The sequence below is a fragment of the Vidua macroura genome, chromosome 2 (assembly GCF_024509145.1).
Source record: "Vidua macroura isolate BioBank_ID:100142 chromosome 2, ASM2450914v1, whole genome shotgun sequence".
NCBI classification, from domain to species: domain Eukaryota; kingdom Metazoa; phylum Chordata; class Aves; order Passeriformes; family Viduidae; genus Vidua; species Vidua macroura.
The window spans coordinates 8,935,115-8,959,629 of record NC_071572.1 but is presented as its reverse complement, the minus strand read 5'-3'; the positions used below and the strand labels follow the sequence as shown (position 1 = coordinate 8,959,629).

Genomic DNA, 24,515 nt, shown 5'->3' with positions numbered 1-24,515 from the left:
CAGTAGCATTGCTGTAAGCACACATGGGTGACAAAGCATATATATATATATGTATATATAAAATATGCCTGTATTCTTGAGAAAATGCTGTGCACAGGGAGTTTTCAGGAATCCTGAAACAAGTATGTGTACATGACCGAGTCACTGACCCTGGAATAAGTGCTGAGGCTACCACAAAGCCACACCTGGAAAACTGCCAGAACATTTTAAAGAATGATAAGCTCTGCCTGAATGGACAATGGTTGTGCTGTCACACACTCTTATCTTGACAGCTTCTAAAAAAAGGCCACCTTCAGGGCAAGGCCAAATTATTGCTTCTGTAGGTGGGGTCATGAATTTAGCCATGAACAGAACCTGTTGAGGCTGTCCCTAACCAGCTGCTCAGGTGGAGCTATCAAAGGTGGCATCAAGGGCTACCAGCTGTGTGTGTAATTTTATTGTCATTAACAATAAAATGTAACTTAACATGCACAGCTGGCCTGGTTCCTCATGAGCCTGGTGGTCATTTGGATGCTGCAGTCCCCCACACAGAGTGGAATAAACTCCCCTCTGGACTACCTGCCCTTAACTGGGGAGAATCATAGGGTCCTTTAGGGTGGAAAAGACCTCTAAGATCAAGTCCAGCTGGTAATCACCACTAAACCTTATCCCCAAGTGCCACAGCCACGCACTGTTTCAACACTTCCAGGGATGGTGACTCCACCACTTCCCTGGGCAGCCTATTCCAATGTCTGACCACTCCTTCAGTAAAGAATTTTTTCCTAGTACTTGTTTTCCTGGGAGAAGAGACCAACCCCCACCTTGCTACAACCTTCTTTCAGGTGGTTGTAGAGAGGGATAAGGTGCAGCTGATTAGCACAGCTTAGATCACTGGACTCAAACTGGGGTTAGTGGGATTCCTTTCACTCAAGCACACTAGAAAGCACTTTTCCATCCTCATGTGCTATGACTAGATTTCTCTGTTTCTTTGCAAATGAAAGACAAAACCATTTATTGAATGAACAGTTTTTCCTGTTGCTCTTCAAAAATTTCCATCTCCTTGTGGCAACGGATACCAGTTACATTTTATATTCTCCTAATACCCTTGAGAAGGTGTTATTTTTGTCTTCAGAACTTCCAGTCTCTTTTCTATCTTTATCTCTCCTTATTGACATTCCTTTTTTTTGTTATCGCTTGTAATTCATACTCACTTACATTGGCATTTTAGTTTTTTCCCTTCCTTTAATTTCTTTCTCAAATTTTCCTTTAATTTCTTTGTTCACTAACTCCTGAACAAAAATTAACTACCAAACACTTAACTTCTTACTTGACTGTGACATCAATCTGGTAATGGGTTTATTTCACAAATTTCAGGGTTATATTTTGTCTTAATCTAGTTTATTTCAGAAAGTGTTTCTACTTTGGAAATTTATTTGCTATTTGAAGCTTAGATAAATATATACACTGAATATATAATGGAGAATGAAACTACCAATGATGAGCATAACCCTGCTGGTCCCAAGGTAACCATCAGCTTAAAGCCCAGAGATTTTCATTTACTTTTAAGTGCCACACGAGTTCAAAATAGATCTGTGATTAAGAAATTAGGTAACTCACCCTGAGGATACTGGATCAGATACTGGATTTCACTTAGATCATAGCTAAAATTAGCTACTGCCTGTAAACAGGCAGCAGGTAGGGGGATCAGCTCCCTTCCACCACAGCCAGGTGAAGCTTTCTCAGACCAACTGACTGCAGGACACCACAATTGCTGTGGGACATCCACCAAACTGAAGGAAATCTCACCCAGAGGAGCAGCTGCCTTACTTGCAGGACAAGGAAAAGCTGCCCAGGATAATACCATGGTCAGTGAAAAAGTGCTTCACACTCCTGACTGGCCTCGTGCCTTTGGGTCTGAAGTGAACAGGAAAAAGAAACAAGTGTTTTGAGCATAGCCTTTATTCCAAAGGTGCTCCTTTGAGTTTTGTGGGGAGGATATAAAAGGCATCTCAAAGGCCTACAAATATAAATCCCCAAGTGTACCAAGTCAGATATACTCAAATGAGACAGAAGTCACTAGCTAAATTATTTAACAGTATGAGTAATGTTTTGACTTTGTGCTGCCACTTTTTATGGCATCTAAATCAATTTATTTCTCTAAATAGATCCTGGTGCTTTGCTGCAGTAACTGGAAATTACGTTTGCCTCTTCCACTCTGTCAGTAAAAAATAAAATTAGCTGTACCACTTCATTATAAGTTATAGCAAATTACATAATTAAGAGAGAATAAATCATTTTAATCTATGAAAGGACCAAAGGTATGCTCATTTCTCTGAGGCATTATACAGAAGCATTCTTTAACTTGTAAATAAGGAAGGTTATTATTTTTTTCCTAGAGTCCTAAATATGGCTTTTGTAATTCACAGAATAGTAAAGAAATAACAAGTGAGCAGTAACTTCTATTTCTGAAAACCTGGTGTCCACAGTGACTGTTTTCCCAGAACACCTAGAATGTGGGTTTTACATCAGAAAAATATATTGTCATTGTACATAAAATGGGACTTTATTCTCCTTCCTACAAAAGTCTGCAGGACTCCTCCACATCAGTACCACAGAGGGCTTTACAGAAGAGCTGCAGGCAGTCCTGCCAAAGCACTTTACAATAACATCTGTCTCAAAACTCTCTTCTTTTCTGCCAGAGGCTATTTTCCTCAGAGAAGAGTTGGCAGACTGCAGTATGTGCACATACTTCAGCTCCTCCAGAGCAAATCCTTAAGCCATCAACAAAGATGGGCTTGAGCCACAGCACCAGGCTGCTGGGGGATGGAGCTAAAGAGCTCTCACATCTGTCTGCTGTGCAACAGGGTGGCAACCTCAGGCAGGCTGAGGGAGCCCGTGTGTGGTGTCAGCAATACTTGCCCCAGCCAGACTCTGGCCACATCCCTCCAGAGGCTGTGCATCACATCCCTCAGATGCAGCAGAACTGCTTGGACAAGTACACAGGTCCCTGAAGTGCACAGAAAGGCACCTGGAACTACCAGTCCAAAGGCAATTTGCCTTTGATTAGAGAAGAGAGATCCTGCTGGAGGCTGACAGAGGGAATTGTGAGGCCCTGAGCAATGCTGGCTGAGGCTGTGGTTTCACTGCTGGTGTGTGTGTGCTGCTGTCATATCCCTGAGTCAGTGCAGGCTCCCCGTGCACACCTTTGCAGAGCAGCTGTGCAGCATCAGTGCAACAGCTGATGGTCCTGCATCAGTCTTCAAGGCTGCCAAACATCTGGAAAAGCAATTGACAGAAAAATGAAGGGAAAGCCATCTTCTATCTATTTTAAGGTGACAGAGTACAGAGTCCAAAAGGATTCCCAAGACCCTTGAGGGACTTGGAACTCAACAAGGCAGCTGTGAAATTCTTCCTTCTTGCATCCTAAGAGTGAAGAAGTCATTACTGTGATCCACATGCACTGACTCTGCTAGGATAGAAAAGATGCAGAGATCTTTTCTATGATGGTCCTCCTGTTACCAGTACACCACTGATGAAGCATCACATCCAGAAATATGATGGCAGCTCAGGAAGTGTGGAGAAGGGAGGAATTGTGTACGTGTGTCCCTTGGGAGGCACCACTGCTGCCTCCTGCTTGATGTCCTGGGGATGTGAAGAACACAACCTCTGCATGAGCAGCTATGTCAGTACCTCTTGCAAGTATAGGTTGACATTTACTCCACAATCATACCTGAAACACCTGTGCTTCAGGTCTTCCCAGAAATAAACCAGGTTTATTATGGACTCATATAATTGGTAAAATGCACATTCAGGTTCACTTACTTTAACCAGTATGTGTCCTCATCAACACAGAGGAACCGACATGACACTAGAATCACAAATGCTTTTTTCCTTGATCAACTTCATCCCTTTTATATTTGTTTAAGCAGCTTAAGATTCTTCTATATACAGAGCAGTATTTACTCAATTGGCAAGACCGCTTTAGACAAGCTGTGTAAATACACATTTTTACTTGGGGAAGAATGAAACTCTGTAGTAGAGAGTTAAAAATACTATAAATTCTAAAAGAATTTACTTGTCAGCAGTGTGAGTCAAAAAATGTGACTAGTCAGCTTTCAGCATAGTTTCCCAGAACCAGAAAAAAAAAAGAATGGAAATGCAGAGAACAGCTTGACACACAGCTGAATTTATTTTAGAATAGGACCCTCATGCAAGACTGAACTCAGAATGTGTTGATGCTACTGGCATTTGACAGAAGATTACAGATTGTTCACATGGAAAATTATGGTAATAAAAGGTAAGCTGTGATTTTAAAGTGCTACAAGGCATTAATACAAATTCATATGTGGACACTTTCATCTAATTATGAGAGGCCTTTTTTTCCCAGTTTTGGCAGCATTCCTTTAGAACTGATTCAGCTGGAGCAGAGAAAACCACTCTCATGCTGGAATATGCATTTATATAGACAGTTAGATTAGTACAGCTAGGTTTGCTTAATTATGCTTCTGCAATTTCCAGGAAAAATTTGTTGGACAGAAAGCAGTTGTAGTTTTTGTTATTTTTTTATGATTTACTTTTGAGTACAGAATTGGTATATTAGATGACATCCAACTACCTTTGCATTTGACTAATGTGTGAGTATATAAATAGCACTTGCTTGTTTTTCTCACATCTCAGTTCATATCCAAATAGTAGTATCTCACTCTTAAAAGAACAGGCTTTTAACATCTCTAGGAATAAACTGGTGTAATTAATTGAATTTTGAATAATTTCCTCTAATGAACTTTTGAACAGATAAGAAGTTTATTTTTTTCCTAGTCAGTGATCCTTGGCAATAGGTATGTAAAAATTTAAAGGATACAATTCAAATGGTTATTATTCAAATGACAGATGACAGATAAAGTATAGTGAGGTAGATAAATTACCTTTGATGGTTCCTCATGAAAGGCCAGTGTTCAAAATTGAGACTTCTTCTGTATTCAATCCTACTTATCCTCTACCACTCTGCAATACAAAATACATCACTCACCCAGTGGGCTACATGTATTTACCTGTATGATACGATTATGAATCTAACAGAAACATAAGCTATTATCATTGTACCACTCCTATTTCATATAAACACAGTAAAAGTGGCAAAATATTATTATCATTATTCCAAACTCATGTGGAGTTATTTGGGGATTAAAATCCAGCCCCACATCACTGTCATAGCTAACCAGCTTCTACCTGGAACCCAGACTTCCAGCACTTAAGACCTTAATGGGTGTTTTGAAATACTCACTATCCTTCAGGTTTCAGTACATGTATCTACCCTTTGAATAGTGTATTTTCATCACTATTATTTAGACTACAATATGGAGGACTGGGGTAGGCAGGAGATAGACATGTGAAGAGGTTTCCTCAAAAAGAAAGATAAACTTTGTGTGGCCCTGAGGTGGTTCAATCTCCCAGCTCTGTGTGCTTTATCTTCTGATTTGTGAGCTGCATGACCCTGAGAGATCAGCTGGCTTAGTAGCTAATTGACTGAAATTCAGCCTTTAATAGAGTTTGGTCTTGATTTTTTTAATCACTTTAAAGGTTTGGCTCTGAGGCCCTCAAGCAACACAAGGAGTACCGTGGGACTGTGTGAAGGCATTAAACACTGACTTGACACATGCACAGATGACAAAACCACTGAGAAAAGGAACCTTTGCATGTTGCACCAGGAGGGAGACAAACACACTTTCTAGAGCTCAGGAAATCAGTTTTAATGAAGACTGCAGTGCACTGCAACGAGCTGCAGACAGGACTTGGGGGAAGTTCTCTGCAAAGCATATTCCAAACTTCTGCTCTGTTCTTTGTGTTCACTCTGCACAGCAATGTTCTTCTTGGAATGTTTATTTTACTCTTCTGCCTTCATCTAACCCTCAGCCCGTTCCCTCAGTCCGTTAATCTTAAACCCTGAATTAAAAGCAAACTCTCAAAGGATAAGGAAGATGATAAATGCCTACAAGCTCACAGTTCTTCATGGATATTGTGCTAACGATTTCCATTATAACAATGCATTAATAAAGCAGCAATAAGAGAGAGTATTGGCATTCCAGTAAACAGAAATGAAAAGTAATTATTACAGTTCAGTATATTAAAGAATTAAATACTGGGATTCTTTTGGAAAACAAGAAAGATGTAATAGGAAGAGATAAACAGGTTAGTTCTGTTGGACCTGCCTGAGCTAAAGAATAAATTTCATCCTGAACCCTGCATTTAATTCTGTGCCTATAAGGACAAGGCCTTTGCTACTGAATTCAGCATATCCAGGGATTCACAGAATGTATAACCCTCTCTAATGAGCAAATGAGCCTAATAAGCAAAACTATTATTCCTTCTTTTACATTAGTTTCCATTTTGACTGTTTTTTTAAGATTGTTTATCTCTGACAGATATCTCAACTCTCCTACAGAGCCTCTATGGACACCCCAGTTTGAGCACGGCTATTCTGACACAGCAGCCTGGTGAAGATGCAGTGTGAATTCGTTCAAGAGGGAGTTTCTGTCAAGTTGGGTGTTGTTTCATTTTCGCCTGCAACATTAATCAAGCCAACAAATGGTCTCTCCTGCAGCACAGTTCTATCAGCAAGGGAGCACCATTATTTTCACACTTGCAGCTGAAACAACTGCTGGCAAATCTCTGCAGTGCAGGTCAAATCTGAATAACAGCTGAGGGAGAATATATGACTGATAATAAATAATACATGCTCTGAAAGCCAATTTAAGTTATTTCGTTTGTCGGATTTAAAGGGACACAGCTGTCTCATGATGGGTTTTCACTCTTCATGATAATCTGGTTTCTGTGCACTGTGCATAATTGTGCCTGGTAGTAAAAAAAATAGAAACCATTAGAATGAGTTAATACAGCAGAATTCACACAGTGTGCATTTTTGATTGCAGCCAGCTCTCTCAGAGCGGCCAAAGAGAAATCTCACAGCTGTAAGCAAGTTTACTGTTCACATTACAAGCACCATCTCAGCAGCCTCCCCTGTGTACAAGACAGGCAGCACTTCTTAAACTTCTTTCCCAAGGGTGCCTCTACACAGATTCTGCAGGCAGACATGGTCTGGGGAGACTGGAGACAAGCCATGTCCCAGCAGCAGCTATGCAAAGCTAATAAACCCTGTGAGGGTATGTCAGCTTGGGCTCAACAGCGTGCTGAAACGTCAGCAGAGCTCCCAAGTGACTTGGAGTGTGATGACAATGGGTTTGCATCTGCCTGTAAAAGACTGAAGGGTGTTTAAAACTCTGGAGAGCTGGAAAACTAAAACTTTCTCAATACATTTTGAATATTTAGGACATAATGAAAATTAGGAGGTCTGCCATTATTACTGGGATAATGCTTTGCATATTTAGGGATTCACTAGAATACAAGCAGCTGGAATATATTTTATTACAGACTGGGCTATATATGCTACTAAAAAACTTTGGGGTTTTTATCTTAAGAGTAGGCAAAATTCAGTTGCTTATGAGGAAATTTCCCCATATCCAGTGCTTTCAAAATGCTATTTATTTGCAAAAATTTCAGCACGGATTAGTCACACATATGTGAAAATACAGCTAGGGAAACACATTCATTTGCCTAAGTCATAAAACAGTCCTGTCAGCCTTTTCATTGGATCTTGTGTTTTCTCCAGGTTTTAGAGCAGGAGCTTGACTTTTATTTGTGGGTTAATATTTTTTTTCAGGGAGAAGTCTTTTGCAACCTCATGAAAATCTGTTCAACTGTCCAGTGAGGACAAAAATATATCTCAGATTTCACATACTTGTAAAGCCTCATTATAAAACTAATTAAAGCCCATAAAGAACCTAACATTTCTTAATTGCTGTAGAGCTCCTCAGATTGACCAAATCACACATCTATGCTATCTATGGGAGATTGTATTTCAGAAAGATTTTGTACCTTCTGTTCCTCTGGATTTGGTGTGCAGCCAGGGACTGCAACACAGCGAAGGAAACTTGTGTTTCCTTCCTGCAGAAACCTCTGCACTTCAGAGGGCATTGACCTCATCTAATTTTAGTGATTTAAATCTTACTGTTCTAAGCTACCAAAAAAACCAAAAAACCCTCACCCAAAAAATACAACAAAACAAAACAAAACAAAACAAAACAAAAACACCACAAAAAAACACAGCAAAGTTCAATGTATGAAGACACTGCTGAAAATTTTGACTTTCTGAATACCCCCTGGGGATAACGACTTTCCTTAAATGACTAGAAATATAAAATCACAGACTAGATGCCTAACTTCTAAATAGCTATGGAAAACCAAGAAGAAACACACTTTAGATAAGTCTTGCTTATTCTGTCATTTGCATGGGATGGTGATGTAACTAAATATAACATTATAACATTATAACACAAGTATAACACAAGTATAAGAGTCCAACTCATTTCTGCCTTCTTGACTTCTGGGCCCTTGGCACTGATCTCAGTAGTGTTCCCCTAACTGCTGTTGTGTAGGTAATGTAGTTCTCACTGCTGAGCACATTTACCTGCTGTGTGATCAGTCACAATGTTTAAGATTATAAATCTATTAAAGCAAATCTTTTCTTCCTAATAGTGTTCTTTTTAATCTTTGTTCAGTTACTAGTACAATGGAATTGGGCGATGCATTACCTCAGCTCGTGGAGCTCTGCTATGTCAAAAAAAATCCCTTTTCCACCATCTGTTGCTGCTGATCCACTACTTGAAAAACCAAATTCTCAATTCATCACAATTGTTATTTCATCCCTTTTGCAAGGCATGCAATGCACTTATTTTATGACAGACTCGCTCATAGCAACTTTGTGACTTCAGAGATTTTGCTTAACTTCCATAATGTATTTTGTATTTAATGTAATACAGAAAAGAGCAATCAACACTTTACCTGTAAACAACTACACTACAAGATGTAGATGTTTTGCCATGCCACTGATTTCCTGGAAGTCCAAAACAAGTGAGGAAAAAAAGTAGTTTATTCCCATGTAAAAAGCCATGATGATCTGAACCTTGGACTGTGCTCAACCCAGTAAACACAACTGTGAAAAGATGCCTACTGACCATCAAAGGAAAACCCAAACCTATTTAGAAAAGCCCTGAGTGCATTAATAAGCCTTACTGGCCCTGCCCAGCACCCTCAGGGCCTCCCTCAACCCCACCCATGGCTCAGAAGCCCCATTTCAGCCCAGTCCCAGGGTGCCAGTCCTTACTCCAGTGGTGCCACCATCTCACTGGTCTCCAGTGGAAATTTGGGTTTTTTTGAGTTGAAAAAGGTGTTTTTTCAGACCACCAGTTCAACAGAAAAAAAAAATTATTTAGGTTTTAAATAATAAAATAATAAAATGATGCCAAATGGAGGGAAAAATAATGGTGCTGATTTAAACCAAACGTTATGTGTTTGTTTCTTAATTTGTTTTCTTTGGGAAGAAAAAATCCTCATTTTACATTCATTAATATTGCTAGGAAGGAACTTAATCTTTCCGAAGGGTTATTAATGTTTCTATGTGTGCAGAATAAATATAACACCACCCTCAATCACAGCCTCTCAGCCTCATTAGTGAGACATGCTGGGGATAGCATCTTGGCAAACTCATTAGGAGTTTCTTGTTGCAATCAAATTTGTCCTGACTTAGTTGCCAGGGACATTATAATAGGGAGAACAAAACCTTGTAACAGCTCTTCCCCATTTATTAAATTCTGGAATGAACGCACTGTCTTTGTTTCACAGCAGACTATCCACGAAGGCTGATGGAGTGTAGAAATGTTTATGCTGAAATGAATTTCATTAGTCAGTGCTGGACATAGATTAGCATTATTTATTTCTTTGAAGTTTCCATGGTGTAACTCTAAGTGACAAACCAAGGATGCAGGAGGATTTCTGTGTCCTATGATGTGCAGAAAACCACAATTCTGTGCTTTCTCAGAACTCAGGGCCTTCTGTCAGTAGCACAGCTAACCTCTAAGTTTAAGTAATTTCTGTGTTATTGGAGAAAAAATGCTCCCAAAACCTTTGTCACTTCTATTGATGCCAATGTACAGAGTTTATTTCCACAAGGTGAGTCACTAAAAATTCACTGCTGCCAGGATGGGCGAGGTCCTGAGGTGGTGCACATCAAAAATTAATTAAACCCAACAACTTTCTGTCTGTATGTGTGTAAAACCTAAAGACAGTTGAGAAGAAACAGATCATTTTGTAGATATTCACATTCATATTGTGTGGCACAAAGTGAACATAGGGATAAATAATGGAAAGAGATATAGTTAATATCTTCCATTGCAATAACTTCAGAAGCTGTCTGAAACAAATAAATCTTTTTCTTTAATAATATGAATTTTAATCTGATAGCTTTCAGCACTAATGATTTGCATGACTTGAACTGAAATCATTAGTCACATGCAGCTACAATATAAATTCATAAAGACCTCCCAAAAGAAATCACAGATGTTTTATATAATCTAAACCAGGTAATACAAACATTCTTATGAATTTCAAAAGAGTCAAACCTAAGGAAAAATTCATTGACTTTGATTTAGTATTCAACAGCCAAATAAATTACTTCCTATTTGCATATTTTAAATCTTTCATTTAATAACCAGCATATGATGGAAAGCAACACAACACAATAGTAATACAAACCATTTTTAACTTGAAAATTGAATATGAAAGCAAGAAATTAAATTTTTTTTGTACAACTGTGGCTTGCTTAGTGGACATACAAAATACACCATTTCAGACGACAATGCAAATCTGTTTCTTTCCAAGCCAAATATGAACTTGTGGCCCTGCATTGCACTATTGCTGACAAATTGGCCACAATGTGATATAAAGGCAACTATGGAAATATTCAGATTCCTGCTTACTTGGCCTGCCTTCAGACTTTCAAAACAAATTCTAAATATGAAAGCTGCTATACATACTATTGCTCACTCACTATTTCAAATCAGATTTCAAAGACATATTCCGAGCATTCTGTTGGCAAAAATTAGGATAAAAATGTGATCTTTTTGGTGTAGTGAACTTGGTAAAATCTCCTTAGTCATTAACTATTAAGTAACTGAATGTATAATGACACAAGTTTTGTGACAATTTTCCTTGGAGAAACAAGAAATGCCGTCACTTATCAAATATGTTTGATAAAATACTCTTACTAACTATGAAGACTATGATAACACTTCTCTGTTTGTTAAAAAATTTTGGTATTTTACTAGCCCTGAGCTGGCAAGGGCCACCTCAGCTGAAATGTAACAGTTGACAACACACATACTGCTGAAGGGCTGGAAAGCAAAATAAAATGTGTTTGGACAAAATTGCCACTGAATGTTTATAAAAACTTGTTTCCTTTGGCACCACAACAGATAAGAAAAGTGCTACAGTAAACCACTAAAGTTGCACTGGGGGATTGATGTGTAACAGCAAGGGGTTAGAAAAATGCAGCTGCTCCTTTTGAATGCTGCCAGTGGAATTGCTCCAGGTCCTCAAAGTCCATTTCTTGGCAGGAAGCTGTACAGGAAATCTCAGAGCTCCCAAAGAGAAAACAGAAGCAGAAGCTGTTAATAAAGTTTATTGGGTATCTAATTCATTGGGACTGCACAAATCAACAGCTAAAGACAAAACACTGTGTACCTTTATAACAGATCTGTTTTTTCCCCATCCTGCTCTGAACACCTCATTACACAATGCAGTGGCATTAAAGAGAGTGCTGGGGTTGCACTTTGGGAGCCCTTTCTTCTAACAGGTAAGCATCAGGGATACCTCACAGAATCATAAAATATCCTGAGTTGGAAGGAACCCACAAGTACAATCAAATCCATCTCCTGGCCCTGCACAGAACAGGCCCAAGAGTCACACCATGTGCCTGAGAGCATTGTCCCAACAGTCCTTGGGCTCTGTCAGGGTGCTGTGACCACCCTGGGGAGCCTGTTCCATGCTCAGCCACCCTCTGGGTGATGAACCTTATCCTCATACCCAACCTAAACCTCCCCTAGCACAACTTCAGGCCATTCCCTTGGGTCCTGTCACTGTCACCACAGAGCAGAGATCAGTGCCTGCCCCTCCTCTTCCCCTCACAAGGAAGTTGTGACTGCAGTGAGGTCTCCCCTCAGTCTCCTCCAGACCAAGGGACCTCAGTCACTCCTCATACAACCTCTCCTCAGGGCCCTTTTCCATCCTCATTGCCCTCCTTTGGATGCTTTCTAATATCTTTATATCTTTCTTATATTATGGTGCCACAATAGGCATTATTAAAAGATCTCCAAACAGTCTGTGTAATTTAGGGCTTCTGAATGTTTATCTATCCCTAGAAAGTAGTTTGAGTTCACATATAAAATATATGTATGTAAACTGCCCAATATACTACTTTTCGTTTGTTCCTGTACAGCCTCACCTTCTATTTTTTTTCAGTTTAGCAAGACTGTTGTTCATTTGAATCCTATCCTCAAGCATACTTGCAATTTCTCCACATATTATCTAACAAAGAAATAAGTTGTTCTTTTTTTCATTTTATTGCTCCCTGAATGGACCAAGACAACAGACAAATACACAAGAAACTCTTGTGACATTGAAATTTTGATCACTGCTTTTCATGCCTCTCTTGCCCTTCCCTTTCACTAAATAGTAGAGAAACCATTCCCAAATCTTCCTCTAAGAATTAACATGGTTACATTTTTTGTTGTTTGCACTCTGCATATTGCTGCTCTATAACCTTTTGGTTAGATCCCTTACACACACCATTGCTTCATACTCATCTCTCATCTGACAGTGTTTCCTATTTCTGTACTATTTTTTCTTCTCTTTATGAGCTCATGATTTTGTTAAGGTGGTTTCTTACCAGTTTTCTAAATCAATTGTGGAGATGCAAACTGTGGAATGCTTATCAGAACAGCTTGTAGCACTGACCATTGGATCCAGCTCCAGTGAAAAAAGAATGACCTTTCTCAGGGTTGCTGGATACTGCAAAGTTAAAACAAGGTGAGGAGGGTGCATCTTTAGCTTGAAGGTTAAACTACCTTTCCTCCTGCCCCTGACCACGCATCAGTTATTTGCTAATATGCTCTTAGCTATGTAGAAACAGCGATACTGAAACTGCAGTAACCCCCCAGGGTCAGCTTATAAATCCCCCTGGCTATCCAGAAACAATACTTAAGCCATTTCAAAACAGAAAGAACATGTGAAAGTCACTTGCTCTTTGCAGTGCTAAGTAGGATAAGCCAAAGGTGAATGTTTACATCACTGATGCTGATAGAGAAGCTCAATCCTTATGATTCCATGCAGGCCTGGGTACAGTCCATGGGAAGCTTCTCACTCCCTAACATGTTTCTAACACGTGTCATCCAACTTGGTTCAGAACACAGGACCTGGCCCAGCCCACTGCTATTGTCCTAACCCTTACAAAACTCACATTTGCATGGAGGTGGTCTGGAGAAAGAGGCACAAACCAGATGATGCAGGGAGGTGATGCTGGAGATCTTCTAGACCAAAACTCTGCTCAGAGCAGGTTGGTCAAGGTCATGTCAAAACAGATTTTTAATCTCTCAAGGATTGAGCCTCTAGAGTTTCTCTGGGCAGCCTGTTCCAGTGTTTGACCCTCATTACAAAAAAATAAATTCAATTAAATTTGCCATATTTCAGTTTGCACCTTTGCCTTTTGTCCTGTTCCTAGGCATATTTGACAGGAGTCTGGCTTTGTCCTCTAGGGGAAAAACACCCCTTGGATATTTGTACCCATGGATAAGATCTTCCTGAGCACTCTCTTCTCCAGGCTGAATGGTCCCAGCTCTCCCAGCCTCTCCAGGCCCTCAGTTGTCTCCATGGCCCTTCTTCAGCTGTGTCTCACCAGGGCTCAGCAGAGGGGAAGGATCACCCTCCACCAGCTGCTGTGGACACTGCCTGATGCAGACCAGGATGTTTTGCCACAAGGGCACATGGCACGGTCAGCTTGGTATTCACCAGGACTCCCAGATGCTTTTCTGCCAAGATGCTTTCCAGGAGGTGAGTTGTACAGGGTAATTCCTCCTGAGGGGCAGGAATTGTCACTTCCCATTGTTCAGCTTCATGAGACTTCTGCTGACCCATCCCCCCAGCCTGCCAAGGTCCCTCTGAGTTGCAGGACACTCATCTGGTCTGTCAGTCACTCACCTCAAGAGACCAGAAAAGAACTGGGGCCTTTTAATCACATCTCTCAATTAACAGAATTATAGCACAACAGCCCATTACTAATTATGTCACCATTGTGTTGTGAGAAATTCAAGATATGTACTTGAGGATTGTACAGAATTAATGTATTTCTCTTTAGATATTTCTTTACAATCAGAAAGCACAAAGGTCTGCATCTTATAAGATCATGTCAGTGGAATTCTCACAGCATGAAGTAACAAACCAAAGAAATCAATTTCCAGTCACATTTTGTTGCCTTTTATACTTGGGATACTTGCTCTTTTTGTATATGCGTGCTGTGTCACTAAATGTGTGTATCAGCTTTATACTGTCAACAGCAGAACAGACTTTAAGAAAAAAAAATATGTAGCAAGGATTCTATTTTTGTTAAGATGTTCTGGAAAGACATTACAAACCACAGAAAGGAAATCTGAGTTGCTTGTGATGTTACAGGGATGTTGAGATTGCTAGAACAGCCCTATTAAATGTAGTTGCTTATTCATCTTTTATATCAAATGGGTTTTCAAAAGCTTTGCACATTATTATAAAATAAAAAGTCACTCATCTATCTCCTACTCTTCTACTCTTAAAGTATGGAAATACATTCCAAAGTCACAGGGCAGAGTTTAAGCAGTGAATGCAAATCACTTATTTCCACAACTATTATGGGAACTGGAATTTCCCTAACAGTTTTCAGGCTCTCTTTTAAGGATGGTATTATTTTATCAGCTATTTGTTTTTCTTCTAGATGTTAGGAACATTCTGAATATTTTAACATTTTTATTCAGTGAGAAACAAAGCTACTTGCAAGCCCTGATTAGAAAGTTGCTTATTTTGTTGCCCCAGCCAGGACCTGGGCACATAATCTTCAGTTTCAAGGTCTACAACTGTCTTAAATAACTTGCAGGTTCATGTCATACTGGGGGTTTGTGGTTGCTAATCTGTAGGGAAGAACTGTGCAGCTGAAAGACCTAGCTTGTTCTTAAATCTTTCTATTTATTTGTTTTTCTTTTTCCTGTTATTTTTTTTCTCAACACAGAAAAATTTATGAGATACAGGATTAATCAGGATCAGAAAAATAATCATGGCAGTTTCCCAAGTGTCATATCAAACTAAATCAATCAAACTAAATCAAACTAAAATATACATTATAAAAACAATGGCATAGGACTTATATGCAGCCTGCTCTTCATATCAAAGTTACAGAACAGAAATAAGTTTGCAATTACTTTGTAATATTTGGCTCAGATCAATTGCATACTTGTGTGTTCCACAGTGATTCAGGTGAATACCTTCACAGATGCAAAATGATGCCTTCTGAGCAATTCACAAAACAACTGAAACACACATCAAATCCTGTCTGTGTTTGGGGAGGGAGTGGAGTGAATCATAAATTAATTTTTGAAGGAACAAAGCCATTTAGATGTGAGGAGTCATTCAGAAAACTAAACATTACTATGTTGCTTTGCTGGAATAATGAAGGATTATTAAAAAAACCTAAATATTTGAATCAAGTTAATGTATTACACAGTGATATTTAAATGGCTGCACTTGAAAACAGCCCAAGAGTGTAGAATTAGTGTGTGTGGTGTTAAGTTCCCAGAGTGCAGTAGGAGCTGCTTGGTGCAGCAGCAGCATTGGGATCATGATGAGACATTGAGAACATCACTCACTAGGGACCAGCTGCCCCCCTAATTAAAAGGGACCTTTAATGGACTCTAAAACCCAGCTGATTTAGCTTTGTGTGGTTGAGAGGATACTGGTCCAGTCCAGATCCCAGGGCAGAGGGACTGGAGGGGGGAAATGAATATGCTGGAAAATATAGTGCTGTTCCCCACAGCAGTCATTGTTTCTTTGCATCCTGCATTCTTGCATTGAAACATCAGAAATTTCAAAACTGGACAGCAAACTAAAATGAAGGGATAAAAGGAGGATAGAAAATCTGTGTTGTTTTTTTGTCATCAGACTAACCCCTTCAGTGCTGAAGTTTTTCTTTTGTCAGAAGAGAAAAAGTCACAGAGCAGGAAATACCAAGTAGTGAGGACATTGGATCTGCGTGTGACACGGCACTTTAGAAGCCTCTTGGCTTAATATTTGTTTGCTTTGCTTGATGGCAAAGAAACAATAAACCAGTTACATTCTCATACTGAGAAATGGTCTAGTACAGGGTACACATTATCTGTGCAAACACAATGCATAGCATAAACAGGAGAACTCATATGTAAGTTTGAAAGGCTGCATTTGTAATAATCCTTGGCAGTAAATCACATTTTATATTAATTTCCCCCTTTGCCCATTTCAAGCAAGTTCTGTAAGTATCTTTACTCTTAAAATATTGCTCACACAAAAAATAAGGCGACTTTGTAAGGCACATTTCCTTTTACATGTACTCTGTGCCTAAATTTAGGATATATACAACAATATATTGTTCTAGAAAACAGTAGAGCATCCCAGCTATTGCGCTGGTACACAATTCTGCTTCTTTCCATTTTTTAAGTCTTGTCAGTTCTTTTACTGCAATACTTTTGAACATTCATCTCTCTTCAGCCAAAATCCTTTTTTCTCCCACTCCTTGTCCTGGTCTTGGGCTGCATTATAAAGATAACTTTTTCACCCCAGAAAAGTCTGGCTGAATCCTTACTTTTGTATCTATTTCTTCATATTTTAGGAGTGGACCCCTGCAGGTACCCTGGAGTTAGAAGCAAATGTGTAATTGTCTATGACAATCTTTTAAAAATCAAATGACTGTTTACTCTTAGAGATGAAGGCAGATTTGACCTAAAAATTGTATTTTAATATTAATTGTATTAAAATTATTTCTGCACCATGACAGAATTTGGGGAAGAAATGAGGTTTAAGACTGTGAAAACTGAGAGTCAATCAAACTCTCTAGATTGGAGAGAAATGGATTTGAAGAGTGGACTGTTAGATGGATAAGAAAGTTGTTGGATGGTTGCACCCAGAGAATAGTGGTCAGTGGCTCAGAGTCCCAATGACATCACTGACAAGTAGTGTTCCTCAGGGGTTGGTTTTGGGATCAGTGTTATTTGATATCTTCATTAATGTCATAGACAAAGCCTTCAAGTGTACCCTCAGCAGCAGGATGTTAGGGCTTTCCAGTGGGCTTGCTATTGCTGTTCTCGTGGATGTTTAAGTATTGCTATGGAGTAACATCTCCAAGAAGTGCGACCCAAACATTCCTCCCATGTATGCAAAGTAGAAGAGTTGGGATTTGAACTAATTTTCAAAAATCCAAGGGAAATACTTACACAGCAAAAACCAATGGGCTTCTTTCTGTTCAGAAATTCCACCTTGGACAAATAGTTCACATTTTATTAAACTATATCCTTAAAAACTGGCAACAGTAAGGTTCCCCAATGAGTTTTAGTCAAGTATTGGTCTGTTTTTATGCCTCCACTCCTTTCAGCAGGCTCAGTGCCAGTTTTCTCTCTTCCAATATAGCCGTGACATTCCTTGTCCTCTGTTCCCAGTGTTTTCTAACTTTTTCATTGCCTTTTTGAGCTTTTGGCCCTAAGCCTTCACAAACAAACTGTGCAATGCACCTGGAATCAAGGAAGAAAGTGCTGCATAATTATTAAGTTAAATATTGTCTCCTGACCCTTATAAAGGAATTTTTCATCTATTGCTTTTCCTGGTTATTTCCCAACCACCTGCTATTAAGTTAAAGAGATATGGTTGAATACTGCATATTCAAACAACCTGTAGCAAGTATTCATAAATTATTACAGGAAAACTGTAATGCCTTCCAAAGAAAAGCAGATGTAAATTCAATTCTCTTGGAAAGTCAGCCTCTGATGTTGCGTGCCTCTCTCCATGGTCACTGCTGACCATTTGTTGTTAGGGCCTCAACAAACTTTCAAAGAGCAGAAGTATTTTGTCTCCCATTGATTCAAGGCATTGGAGTTTCTAGAAAATTCTGTCAAAGAACTGTCAGACACATGAATGTAATTTATTTTGTTTAAAACTGGATGGTCTCAGCATCAGTTCTCAGCTAACATATATGGAAGCATTAACTTTTATTATAGGTCAGGATTCATTAAAGTAGCTGAGACACAGCCTGAACTATTGCAAACTGTCTTATCTTTCCATTCCCTCAGCTTCTCTGTGACTGTAGTGCTACCTTATTTGTTTTCTGCTCATTGTCAGTTGTCTCAATATAAAATGAAATTTAAAAGATCTGGTACACAGCATAGAAACCCACCAAAAATCTGAGCCACAAAAATTCATTTTATTTTTCATATTCATTGAATCTGAAGATATCAGCAATGTAAACTTAAAAAAAAAAAAAAAAAAAAAAAGCCACTGCATATTTATAGGGAACTTCATTTTCACAGAATAAATGGTATTTTACGCTCCACACCATTTAGACCTCAATATCTCTTCTGGCAAGCCAAGCTGTTATTTTTTGTAGATTGTTCCTAAGCCATTTATAATCAGGCCACAGCATGACTGACAACAGCACCTTTGAAGTCAGGTAGGGATTATTAATTTGCTGTGAATTTTCTGAGTCTTTTATGAATCTTCTTTCCGTACACATCCATTAAAAGTCATAGAGGCAAAAATGAAGGTCCCAGGCACAAACAAAATTAAGCTATCAAACTCTCTGGTTTCAGATTAATTCTGGACAGTGCAAAAATCCAACCAACCTTTACTTTTTAATGTGGAAACATGACATTTTGGTGTTCCTGAAATGTACCTTCCAGGGGATGAGGTCTGAGAGCACTCAAAGGCTCAGAACTCTGAGCAATGAACCCCACAGCTCCATTCAGCCACCCTTGGGAGCACAGAAGGGGAAAATCATTACTTGTGGCACCATTTTTAGCTCTCCATCAAAGACCACAATCACCAGTGTGCCTGTGTGTGTGTCTGTCTATCTATGTCTTCCCTAAAACAAAAGACTGCATCTATCTATACAGGTTGGATACTGAGGAATTTCTTCACAGGAAGAGTGATTAAATATTGGAACACGCTGCCCAGGGAGGTGCTGAAGTCACTGTCCCTGGAGGTGTTAAAGGAAAGACTGGACGTGGCCACGGTCTGGCTGACACGCTCGTGTTCAGTCCCAGCTTGGACTCGATGATCTCTGAGGTCTTTTCCGACCCAACTGATTCTGTAATTCCGGGATACAACCGATACAAACTTTAAAACTGGTAACACCTAGGCGGAGAGGCTCCGTGAGGCCACGGCGGCCGCACCCCTGTTCCTGATGACCGGGGAGTGCTGAGGCCAGGGCTGCTACCCCGTGGGGCTCTCGACCGGCAGGTGACTGAAAGGATGACCCTGCCCCGGGGAGGGTGCCAATGGCCACCCTGCGGGGCCCCCGATCCCCGGGCCAGTTCTGAACAGAGACAACGGGGCAATGAACAGCGGGGCACGGGCGGGCGCGCCGAGTCGCCCCCAGTCGCTCCCCGCCTCACAGCCGCCCTCGGGCTGCCGGGCGCATGCGCGGAGGCGCCGCCTGCTCCGCCGAGCGCGCAGCGGGCGTTGGGGCAGCGCGGGGCGGCAGCGCTGGCCCTGCTCCGCACCCGGGCGGCGGCGGAGAGTGCGGGCAGTGCAGGTGAGGAGCGGGCTGGAGCGGAGAGTGCGGGCAGCGCGGGATGCGGGCGGGGGCCGCCGGCGGGAAGGGGCTGCCCGGCGCGGGGACGGCGGGAGCGGTGCCCGCAGGGAGCGCCCGGGGCGGGGGTCCCGCACGGGGAGCCCTGAGGGGAGTGAGGGTGGAACGCGCCCCGCTGCCCTCCGGCGGCCAGCAGCCTCTCAGTAAATTCCTCTCCAAGGATTTGTGCCATTTCCAGTTAAGCCGGGGGAGAAAATGTGTGGCGTGTGTTGAACAAAGGAAGAATCCTGCGGGATTTCTCTTTTGGAAGAGCTTAGCGACTCTCTCCAAATAGGCAGCTGATACGTTTTTCTCCGAAGTTTTAAAAAACACCATCCCCCAAAACAAACCCGCAGAGCACAGCCGCAGCCATCCGAGGCTCTCGTATTCCTGTCAGAACTTTTTCCACTGTCGGCAGGGTCACCCAGAGGTCCCGTCTGTGCTGGAGCTGCGGTGGCCAGGACGGCTGAGGCTGTGGCTGCTGGGGTGGGAAGGTGTGTTTGGGAATGAGCCCGACCCTCCGGGCGCTGGGGGACTTTTCTTAGGCCTGGTGCTGGCGAGGGAACAATTCATCCACATCCACAGGAAACAGGAGGGGCAGAGGGAGCCTCAGTGCTACCACGGTTGAAGCTGGGATTCAGTGTTGCATTGGTTGAGGAGTGAGAGAGCAGGCAGTGATTTGGCTTGTTGGGAACAAAACAGAGAGGAATGGAGCCAGTGAGTAAAAGGAAGAAGACTATAAGCACAGTAAAACACTTGAAAGAATTTCAAGTTCTCATAGAAAAGTTTGTGAAGGGAAGAGGGACAGTTATGCGGATGTTGGTGTTCTAGATTAAAGTTAAGACCTTCAATTTATTATTACTATTGACTGCAACTGAAAAAAAACCCTAATTGTACTTTTTCTGCTCATTACCACCTCCTTTACCACCTTCTCCCCGTGGCACCATTGTTGATACAGCACTGGGGGGAGTGGCACAGAGCATTACCACCAGACTCAAACTTTTAAACATTTTTTCTGATTAACCTAGTTAGTAATCACATCTGTTTCCCTGCACTGCCACAGGGATGCTTATACTGGCTCAAGGATATGTGGCTGGGAGGAAAAGAGTTTTTTTAGTTGTACATAAATAATTAGGTATGCACGTAGAAGCCCTGCTTTTTAATATGCGTGTGTGTATTATGCACATAGATACACACACCTGTGTAAAGGGATTGTGCAACTGGGAGGTTGAACATTCTGGCCCTTGTGTTGAACAGAGGGAGTGCCATTGATAAAGCAGCGTGGGGGAGGTTTACAAGTGCAAGAGGTGATGAGCAGTCTGAGGAGACTTACCTAGTAAAGGTGACTGAGATTGCAAGAGTAGTTCTTGCTGAACCAGGGCAGTGAGATTAGAATCCAGAGAAAAGGGGACAGGGAACTTGTGTGTGAAAATACTGCATGGAAAGAGAAGTGAGATTTTTACTTATCTGTTCAGTTTCAGCCATCTCACTTTACCCTCTTTTAGACTAGAAACCTTTATTTTCCGGAACAGATTAGGCTGGAACCTGGCATCCTGAGTAACTCAGTATTCTTGGAACTAGCAAATATCAGGAAATCCCTGGATGACACTTAGATTATCCTTTTCTTACACAAGTTCATCCAGAAATTTGTGTCCAACTAGTGTACTCAAAAGAGCAAAGCATTGCATCTGGTTGTAATATATGCTGGTGTTGAGATTTTAACTTGTTATCAGTTTTCTTTTGAGAGAAGTGGATAGTTACACACAGAGTAACTGTACTAATAGTGTCATTTCCAGAAACACAAATGGAGAACTGAAGTTTTGAAGTTAGCTTTAGTTCAGTCTCTTCAAGCATCTAGAATGAGCTACAGTTTTCTATTAAGTAATAGCATATTGTTTCTTGCATAAAAACATCCTGTTGTACTCAGGGTATTAAAGAGATGAAGTATTTTGATCTCATCCTCCTTACTTTGGTTGTGTGATGTCAGGACGTTTCCTCGATGTGACTCAAATCTGCATAAAATTCTGCTTTGACTATGGAATTACAAATTTCCGTTATCTTCAATTGTGCTTATCACCTTATATCTCAGTAGTCAACTAATTCTGCCCTTAACTGACAAAACTCTCCTAAGACAAGGAAATCATCCTCCCATTCCACATGAAGAGTGAAAGATAAAACTATGGACACCAAATGTGGTCCAGGTAGGATCTGATTTTTTTCAGGGTATTGAGTTCCGTTGTCCTCATTTATGTTAAGTTGCACAGGTTCAAATAAATTGAATGTCTGTTCTAAACCTATTCTGATTTTGCAAATCAAGCAGTCAGATTTTGGGAGATGCATCCCTAAAATGAAATGTATGTAGTTAGTGTCCACATTGGAACAGCATTTTTAGGCCATTTATCTAGAGTCACAAATTCTGTGTCAAAAGCAGGATAAAATATAATTCAGGACTGTGCTAACTTACTATAGACTACAGCAGTGTGAACCATTTTTGTTTGCTCTGTCATTTAAAACAGCTCCCTTTTCCCGTCATCCTCTTGTCCATCATTTTGTTCACCCTGCCTCTGTGACCTCCCTCACTTGTGATAGTGTTACAATTTCCATATTCTTTTGGTGAGGCAGATCACAGAATCAATCAGGTTGAAAACAAAGACTTCTCTGACTTACTTTTGGCTCTTACCTGTCTAGGAACAGCTGGACAGGCAGGGAACAAGAGATGTGGTTGGTAGCACATGAGTACTGGGGAAAAAATGAACCCATTTTGCCCCTCTGCTTCCCTCTTACATTATTTCACTAAGTCTTATATGTGTCCTTCCCATTTACTCAACAAATGACACCAGATTCCTGTAGGCAAGAATTCTAAATTTTTTGCACCATCCTGTTAAGAGCTTTTGCTTTCAGTTTGTCAGCTCAATCCTGAATTTTGTTGCTCGTTTTCATCTCACTCTTTCATGAATTCCCATCAGCTGTGTTTCCAGGATGCTATCTGGTCTGGCTGGTGTTTCTTTAATGGTTGTTTTGCTTCAGCCTCCAAAGACAATCTACTTTCTTGCCCTCACCATTGCTTCCTCTCCTCTTCCACATTATAAACAAAAGCACTTGGAGTGTGCAGTGGAGAACCCTACAGAGCTGGCAAAGGTGTGGCTTGAATGACCTAATCTCTCATCTGTTCTCTTGCCAGCTGAGTTCAGATGTTGGTAACTATTTGACCTTTTAAAATCTAATCTGGCCATACCCAGACCTTTTCTTGTTTACCTTTGCTTGTCTTACTGATTCTTGTTAAGTAAAATTTGATACACATTTGTGTGGTTTGAAATACACTTAACCCATTCTTTTCTTGCTGACATTTTTGAAGGTGCTGATTGTCAAGTAATCGGTGTTTTAATCAAGGTTGCTGAATACTATTATTAGAATAGTTACATTTCAAAAGCAAAGTCTCTCTTCATACTGACAGTTAAAGAAATTCCATGCTAACCACCTAAAATCACACCATGGATTTTGGCTTGCTAAGTAAACACATCTGTTGAGAGCTCTTTTGTGCCTATTTCAGGCTATTTTTAATAATACATAATTGCTATGTAAAATAACTTTGACTAAAAGGCATCTTTTCAGAACTGCATTTATCAAATCAGACAAGAAATACATTTACACACCCAGGATACTGGAGTTAGCATCCCAGGCTGAGACATGCACACTGTAGTAGCACAAGAAGTGTTGCCCATTTTCAAATCAGGAATGCTGCTTTGTGCAAATACATTACTTCTTTGACTGCAGATATCTTTGCATGATGGAGAGACAGACTATCCTGCAGTTGCATCTTGAAAGATCTTTGAGATCCCTTGCATTTTACACATTTCTTACCTGCTCAGTGGGGTGTTTCATTTTAAGCATTTGAATCAGCCTTCCCACATTGCTTCCGAAATTACTTTTGAAAGCTGGTATCTCATATTTGAAGACCACATACTCAACATTCTTCCAGTTTTTTATCTTAGTGGTCAGTCTGTACCAATATGATTACTCCAAGAGTGATCGAATCAAGTGATGCTAAAATCCAGAGACACCATGTGAAGTGTAGGATGGGAGTTATTTGTCATACATATGACTTAATCCCAGTGAAGTATTCATTTTGTCACCTGAAACTGTAGAAATCTATATTTGCCAGAACTTCAGGATGGGTGATATTTTTTTGTTTGTTTGTTTACACCAAGAATTGTGGTAATTCTGGGTATTCCTATTTTGCTGAACTCTTTGTTTTCCCGTAGTATAACAATGGATGGACCAGTTTCATGATTTACTTTACAGCAATTCTTCATTAAAATCCCAATCACTAAATTAACCGTTTAACATAACTGTCTAATCTGTAATATTTATTATAATCAGCTTTATTTGTAAATATTTCCTACTTGGCATTGAAGGATGGCTCAGAATGTGTGAATTTGTTAGCTCACTGGTGTGAAGGCAGTTTATGGAATCCTAGCAGGAAAAATCATAAGTAGTGGCTTCAATAGACGTGAACTTTTGCACCTGGCTGTTTCTCTAGGTTTATCAGTGAGTTGTTACTGACCTTGTGTTTATTCTTCAGCTTTTATTTGCAGACTGTAACTCTTACTATTTACTAAATAAACCTGGGAGGAAAAACAACTTTCTGTTTGTCTTTCTGTCCCTAGTCTCCATTCTCATGGCTATGGGGAATTGGGAAGGGTTAAATGAGGTTTCAGTTAAATCTCCTGCTGGTTTTCGTATAGATTTCTCCCGTGGC

The 24,515-nt window shown here is 40.4% G+C and overlaps 2 protein-coding genes across 2 annotated transcripts in view; both read left to right on the top strand.

The window, feature by feature from the left end:
• Window positions 1-24,515, top strand: part of XK (X-linked Kx blood group antigen, Kell and VPS13A binding protein) — a 280,007-nt gene that overhangs the window by 137,990 nt on the left and 117,502 nt on the right. The gene's annotated exons all lie outside the window — the stretch shown is intronic.
• Window positions 19,605-24,515, top strand: part of PRRG1 (proline rich and Gla domain 1) — a 31,066-nt gene continuing 26,155 nt past the window's right edge. The window contains exon 1 of the mRNA XM_054001944.1: window positions 19,605-19,720. Within this exon, the coding sequence (XP_053857919.1) occupies window positions 19,605-19,720 (116 nt within the window). The remainder of the gene's footprint in view (window positions 19,721-24,515) is intronic.